At 40.2% G+C, this 7,993-nt stretch overlaps 1 protein-coding gene across 2 annotated transcripts in view; it reads right to left on the bottom strand.

Annotated features, from left to right (window-relative positions):
- The window catches only part of Gipc2 (GIPC PDZ domain containing family member 2), a 77,298-nt gene that overhangs the window by 9,007 nt on the left and 60,298 nt on the right, over window positions 1-7,993 (bottom strand). For both annotated transcript variants that reach the window (XM_023703290.1, XM_004643173.3), the window contains exon 5: window positions 7,208-7,289. In XM_023703290.1, the coding sequence (XP_023559058.1) occupies window positions 7,208-7,289 (82 nt within the window). The remainder of the gene's footprint in view (window positions 1-7,207; window positions 7,290-7,993) is intronic.

Here is a 7,993-nt window from a genome sequence, read left to right as displayed (position 1 = left end):
TAACATGATTTTTATCTATCCACTATAATAGATCTACAATATATTATAATAATATTTGATACTTAGCCAGGTGTAATAGCACAACCCTGTAATCCCAGCACAGTGGGAAGCTGAGACAGGAGGATCACAAAATCAAGTCCAGAGGGCCAGGGAGATAGCTCAGTAGAATAAGTGCTTGCCTGGCAAGTGCAAGGTCCTGAGTTCAATTCCCGGTACCACAAGAACAAATAAACAAACAAACAAAATCAAGTCCAGGCTGGGCAACTAATGTCTGTTAAGTTTGTAAGTACAGTCCCCCCAAAGCCCCATGCAGTCATGGGGGGTGTCTTTGGGGAGGCAGCTGAATCTAGAGAGTGTGACTGGCTCATAGTGCAAGGCTGAGATTAAAGGTACTAGGGTTAAGGGTGGGTTATCGCATATTAGTCCACTGACTGAATCAGTCCACTGCCCTAATCCCAGCAGTCTGGATAAAATAAAAAGGTCAGATAGAGGTTTGTTCCACCCTTCACTTCTCCTGTTGCTTTTACTGTCTTTTGCCCCCTCAACTGCCACGAGCGCTTGCCCTCTGCCATGGGCCACCCTGCCTTAGAGCCAAACTGTGAGCTAATCAAACCGTTCCCCCTGAGTGTAAAGTATTCCGTCTCAGCAATGACACAGAAGTAACTAGGACAGCAACTTAGCAAAGCCCTGTCTCAAAAAACTGTAAGTAAAAAAGGATTATGGATGTAGCTCAGTGAGCAGGTCTAGGATAAAAAAATTAATACTTGAATTCAATCTGACAAAAATAATTCTGCTAAATTTTTATGCCCACATATGGCAGCTAAGTGCTGACCTCTAGTGGCGATTCTGAAAATGGTTTCTATCATCGCCACCAAAGTTTTTATAATTATTAATGAAAAAAAGAAAAGAAAATGACCCTTGCAAAAAAAAAAAAAAAAAGTAATTATCAGTATGCTAAAATATCATTATTGTACACTTTTTGGAAGATTTTTTTCTTTTTTCTTTTTTTTTTTGCAGAACCAGGGATTGAACTCAGGCCCCTGTGCTTGCCAGGCAAGCGCTTATTCTACTGAGCTATCTCCCCAGCCCTTATTGTATACTTTTTTAAAAATAATTACCTGGTTTTATAAGAAAAGACTAAAAAACTACCATCCAAATTCCCTTTCCGTTTATACTAATATTGTTTAGGCAAGATATCATGTCTCCATCTTGTCCTCTGAATAACTACTAGGAACACAACAATATATAATGTATTAATTATTGTAACTGTCCTACTAACCTGTCTTAAAATTGTTTCATTGTTATTTTATCGTTTTTCTCATTAAAATGAAAAAATAGATAATATGGCAACCATTGTTAATTAGCTATCCCTGTTGTGAAAATCTGTAACATATGTATTGTTGTATGTTACCCTGTTTCTGTCATTTTTTCTATTTCTTTTTGCTTCTGTCTTCACTCTTCAAATTAAAATAAAATAAAATAAAACCAAATTCCCTTTACACACATTTCTGGATCTCTTAATTAATTACAACTCCTAAAATTCTGAAACTGCTACTAGTATGACCTCCAAACTTCCAAATTGGTATCATCAGATATCATTCTACATGCATCTTACACAGTTGGCTTAAATATTCCCACCAAAAGCTACAGATCAACTCTCTAGTGAGTTGGACCAAGTGACACAAGACCTTATAGACTACTCCCCCCCTGTGATGTTGTCCACGACAAGGCAGCTCATGCTGACACTGGTTGGTGGCAAACCTGCAAAGCACAGCTGTACAACCAAGTGACTCGCTTCCCCCAGAGCTACTTCCCTACCAAAAAGTCTACTTGAATTATGTTCTATTTATGAACAATAAACATCCCCTAATCCATTGTGGTATTCTGTTTTAAGTAATTTCATGTCTACATCATTTTTAATGTTTTAGTATTAATTTACGTTGAAAAGCTTCAGAATAACATGTCGCTGTTATTTGCATTTAAAAATAACATTTCAAGGGCTGGGGAGATAGCTCAGCAGCTTAAGCGCCTGCCTGGCAAGCACAAGTTTCTGAGTTCAATCCTCCATACTGCAAAAAGTAAAAATAAAAATAAAATAACATTTCAGAAAGCCAAGAAAACCAGGCATACAGGTAAATTACTCATCTTTCTGCCAAATTAATCTTACATTTTGAATTATAGTTCTTTCTAATCCTACCTGAAGGGTACAAATTCCTAATTCAGTAGCAGTTGCCACTCTTCAGCCAATCTCTTACTCCTGCCTTCCTAAGTCATTAATCTTGTTGTAAGATCAGGAATTCGTGTCACCTGGAGGACCAGGTTAGACTGAGAGCTGCACAAGACCCGAAAGACCAAACTAAAACAGGGCCACCAAAGCTGAAGTTCCACCTCGCCAAGCCAAAGCTGAAGTATGTCTGACCTCCCAAGAAGCCAGGAACCCCACACCACCCGGTCTAGTTGGCAAGATCAGGAAACGTCCCCTGGCCTTGCCTTTCTGGGGTCAGGAGCTGGCAATGACCCGTGTTCCGCATCCTTTGGCCCTTTCCTGCTGATGGGGGGCCAGCGCCTCCCAGGCTCCTCCAAGCACCTTCCTAGTTCATAAAACAGCATACTGCCCAATTCCAGAACTGCGAGTCCAGGCCAACCACAAGCTGTAAGCTAAATCTGCTTCAATGCTCTTGTGATAATCCTTCAGGGAAAATGGGAGATCAGTGGAAATACAGAAAGAAAGAACTTTCAGTACTACTAGACTAAAACGACTCCCTTTCTCCGTATACCAGGTAGAGTTAGGCTTTCTGTTCTGGTTTTAGTCATTTGCAACTGGGAGTCTTAATGGATAAATCAAGACCTGTCTGGACATCCCTGATATCCTCAAAGTGCCAGAAGTTCAGCTGCTCAGCGCCTGGGTCAGTCACGTGTCCAGGGCATCCTTTTTCTCCATATTTCTAACTCACTGGTTGGAGGGTTTCCATCAACCTACTAAATGGTGCCCAACTTGCGTATCATAAATGTGCAGGTACATTGAACCAGATAATGAAAATGATCACGTGCATCATTTATGAAATTATTCTCATATATTTTTAAATCTACCAAACAAAACTGAAGGCAATGCTACTACTCACAACATACAGAATAAGAACTGAGGGGTTTTTAAAGCGGCATTAACACTTCACAACTGGCCAGTGAAAAGGACCAGGCCTTTGCTGGTCTTCATTAGCCCGATGTTTGCTCTTGTATTCAGCCTTCCACAACTGCTTTATCTTGAAAGGTATATTGGCTCTCACTGTAACTGAGGCTAAATAACCATTAGCTCTACCTAATTAAAAATTGTGAGGGGGACCACCCGCTCAGGGCTCCCCTCCTGTCCCTCTCTCAGACAGGAGCTTTCTTTCGCTCAATATATATATTCTGCTCATAACCTCCGTTTGTTCCTAAAATTCATTCTTCGGTTTTAGAGAACACGAACTCGTCCAGGTCTGGTCGGGAGATCATTTTCCCCTATATCATTTGGACGTTCCGTGTATCATTTGGAGGTCATCCACCCAAGTTCAGTTTTTCTCCCTGTATCATTTGGAGTTTCCCACCAAGATCATTGGACGGAGGTATGAGTTTGCTTTTCTTTCATCAATTCTGGATTGGGACTTGCTCAGGTAACAAACTGTTATGCTTCAAATGTTGATGTCTTTGTTCATTGCTCATAATTGTCATGCTTTGCCTCATACAGTTTTGTCTCATATAGTTCTGTTAAAATTGCTTACAATTGCTTATGCTTTCTCTTGTTACGGTTTTGTTAAAATGTTGGTCAAAATGTTGTTGGTAAATCTAAGTTAAAACATGGAAATGTTATAAGGTTATGGTACTTCTTTAATGGGACATTTTTTGACTGTTTTACTTGTATGTGTTGTGTTTGAGCTAGTTGCTAAATGCACTGATATTCCTTGCTTGAATTTAGACAATAGCGCTAAAGAGAGTAATGTTAGTAAGCCTCCTAGATTTTATGTAAACTTTTGTAAAATGGGATTTTTAGCCAGCTCAGACTTAGAAAATATATATGCCTGTATGTAATATTAATCTTAAAACCAAGCTTTGACTTTTATGGAAATACAGGCAGCATTACAAGCTGCTACTGCATTTGGAGAGGAATATTATATTGTTAATTTTAAAGAGTCAAAAGAGAGACAACCAGTAGAACTACCTGTTCCACTGGAGCCCAAGCAATCAAAGCCCTGCTGGCCTAATAGCCAGGCAGGAGACTGGAAAAGACATTTTCTTCAAGTGTGTATTTTTGAAGGTCCAAGAACTAGAACCTTCTAGTTATTTTAAATTTTAGCTATTTAGCAGGAGAAAGATGAACACTCCTCTGGTGTCTTGTAATGTTTAATAAAGGCACCAGTAACATATACTTCCTGAGATGCTAATTAAATAGAGAGACAGACTACTCTTACAGATACGTTCAGGAGCTACAAAAGATAGATTTCAAGTTTAGATAACTTGACGCTGTAGTAAAAACTGCTTCCTTAGCATCCTATAATCGGAACTGGGAGAAAACAAGGGAGGAGAAAAAAGACAGAGAGAGATATTAAAAAAATGGCTGCCTTTGTTGCAGCCTCAAAACAGACCCTAAGTCTGATTCTCTTGGCTCCAACAAGAGCTCAACGATGATGAGGTTCATCTGCTACTGCTGTTAGAAGCCAGGCCATCCAGCATAAGAGGGACCGCCTTAAGAGGCCCCAAGCCATGCCCTGACTGCCAAGGCTACCACTGGAAGTGAGACTGCACTCTGAGGGGAGGCCCCAGAGCTCAGACTCAGCTTCCCAGATGATCCAGTAGGAGTGAAGGGCCCTGGGCCTGCCTCCTCCCTCTGGCCAGATTGTTATCTCTACCACGGAGGAGTCTTGAGTAATCATGATGAGAAAACAACCCAGCCTATTGCTAGACATTGGCACAGGTCTCTTTGTCCTTCTCCAACCTGGACCTTCCTTCCAGTCATGGTACCTCAATAAAAACAAATATTAAAAGAGATATTTCTTTAGCTATAACTGAGATACTACAATATATTCAGGTTGCTTATTAAACAATGATGCTGAGACAGATTTTTTTTACAAATGTAATATATTGTTGGGTCATGTACAAGATTTAAAAGGTATTTCATTGGTTTAATCTGACTGAATGCTGTGTATTTCATGATAAGTGTGTGTTCATCTGCTTGATTTCTGATGTAATGCAGGCACTCCATGTTGATAGTAAATACATGTGTGACCTCTCTTAACTAAAGCTAGAGAGGCTTATAACAAACTGTCAGACTCCATAAGTAAAGAAGTCTATAAGCCAGTATGTTAGTTCAAGTATTCATGCTTTGATTATCCATGCTCCAATTTCTTAAAAAATTTGTACTTTCCTAAAAGATTCCAAAATCTAGGTAATCATGCAGGGAAAAATCTATAACAAATATGCTAGATTAAGATTCCTTTAACTGGGATCCATCAAATTTTGTCCATAGAGACACTTTTAAGGCCTTAAAACTGAAAAGTTGTATCTTGCTTAGTGTACCCCGGGTATCTGACACGAGCACAGAAGGTAGAAGGGTTTGCAGAAATAAATTTGTCTCAGTTGAAAGAAATTGCCCAGAAAGTGTTTGATAATAAAGAAAGGATACAGAATGGAATTATAAACAAAAAATGAAAATAGTGATACTGGCAGCCTACAGAAATAAGGGTCAGTCAGAAAACGGGAAAAAAGTCATGCTTCCCTGGATCCAGACAGAGAAGGGATGTTGCAAGGAAAAATGTCCAAAACTGCTAGGGGAAAAAAAAAAAAGTGTTCATTATAGGATCAAAAAGTTTCAGATTGATAAGATCATGGGTCTTCACCTCTAGAAAAAAGCCTGTTAGATGTCTGATAGTAGCTCATGCCCATTTTTTGGCAGTTACCCAGCCAGGGGCCCCACTTACAAACTGCAGAGTGCTCTGTGTTGTCCCTCGGTCTGGCAATTCATGTGCCCCCAGTAGTAACAGAGTTGGTGAGACATAAGAGTAGGCCAGTTTGAGACCATACCCAGTGGCCATGGAACATAAAAAAGAGATTAAACCTCACATTCAAGAGATCTCTGCCAACTGACCTACAAAAATTTCTAACTAGTGTTTTTATATGCTGAGGTCCCCTGGACCCTATCTTTATCATTTTTATGGGAAGTCATTACTGTCTCCTTGGTAAAAATCATTTTTTACTATATTCATGATTATCCTGTTGATCTTATTATTTGGCATATGCATGTTTAACTGTTTCTTCAGCTTTGTCTTCTCCAGATTCAGAGCTATCTGTCTACCCAAGATAAAAATGTCTGGTGTCTATTGAGGGCCTTTAGATAGAAACTTTGAAGAATATATCTGACTGCTGGTCAACAACTATGACCCCTTTCAGCCTGTAGAAGACAGAGTGGTCATCACCCATGCTTCCCTCATGGCAGTTCAGTTACTTCTTCAGAGGGGGGAACGTTGCACACAGCCAAATTAGATAAAAGTGTTACATGCAGTCAGACTAGGACAGGCCCTCGAAGGAGATAACACAGAAGACAAGATACCTTGCAACTGTGGGAGGGACAGATGCTCCTGCTGTGAGCCAGACCTAAAGACCAAAGAGCAAACAAATGCTGACCTCCCTAAAGATTAGCATCCATGATTGATCTTCACCCTGAGAAAGTCAGGAAAAATCCTTATCTGATGGCTCCTGTTTTACATTCATGCCCCCTTGGGATGTGACTCGCTTGCCCATTTGGTCCCGGACTTAATTTTACCTGAGCAAAGGTGATTGTAATCCCATTGGTTGACCATAGTTTTGTCCCACCCCACATCCACCTAATGTGTTCCCCCTTTTTCCACCATAGCCCCACATGGATTTATACTATAAATGTCCCTATAACAGACAGCTTCCCAGGGACAACCCATTCGGGCCCCCTTCCTGTACCTCTCTTGGACAAGAGCTTTCTTTCCCTCAATAAATATATTCTACTCATAAAAAAAAAAAATAAGACTTTTAAAAGTCAATTTTTGTAAAACAGAGAGAAAGCAAGAGATGGCAGAAAGGAAGGAGACATGTCACACACACACACCAACTCCCCGAACAAATGTGACAGTTATGTACTGCAAACATGCACTCATTAAATATTTTCAAATACAAATTTTCAAAAAATAAAATAGTACAGTCTTACCTAGATCAATATCTCGAATTCCCATGTACAATTCAAGAAGATTGTCAATCTTTTCAATCGCCTTTGCTTTGGCTTCAGAAGGCTTTATCAGAGAAAGGAGAAAGGAGATATTACATTTTTACAAGGAAACCTCTAGGTCATCAGGGCAAACCAAGGGGGAAATTGGATGTGGAGCCATTCACGGAGACCAACTTCAGCTCACCGTAGTGTAGGCCTGTGGAGAATGTGGCTCTAATGACATATAAATCAGTACAGTAAATCTTATTTTTAGGGTCAGCATCAAATGATATGGATTTAAAAAAAAAAAAAAAAAAAAGGCCAGGAACTCAGTTCCCAAAGAGCAAAGTACCTAGATGGGGAGACAGACATAAAAGTAAATGACTGTGTAGCAATTTTAAAGGACATCAAAGGTACAGAGACAGCACAGGGGAGGAGGTAAATTTATATCTCTAGGAGTCAGGGAAGACTTCAGAAAGAAGGTGGTTTAAGAACTGGGTTTTCGGGGCCGGGGAGATAGCTCAGTAGAATAAGTGCTTGCCTGGCAAGCACAAGGGCCTGAGCTCAGCTCAGCAGATGAAGGGCCTGCTTTGGCAAGCACAAATCCCTAGTGGGATCATACCCTGGGCCCATATGTTGCACAAGCCCTGCCCACGATGCACACTAAGTTGTTGACCAAGTCTGAGCGTGGTGGTGCACACCTGTAATCCTAGCACTGGGGAGGCTGAAAACAAGAGAATCACTGTGAGTCTGAGCTGTGTAATGAGACCTTGCACAAAATACAAAAAA

Source organism: Octodon degus, unplaced genomic scaffold (assembly GCF_000260255.1).
Source record: "Octodon degus isolate 3935 unplaced genomic scaffold, OctDeg1.0 scaffold00167, whole genome shotgun sequence".
NCBI classification, from domain to species: Eukaryota; Metazoa; Chordata; class Mammalia; order Rodentia; family Octodontidae; genus Octodon; species Octodon degus.
The sequence above is the reverse complement of the archived record's forward strand: the minus strand, read 5'-3'. Positions and strand labels throughout refer to the sequence as shown.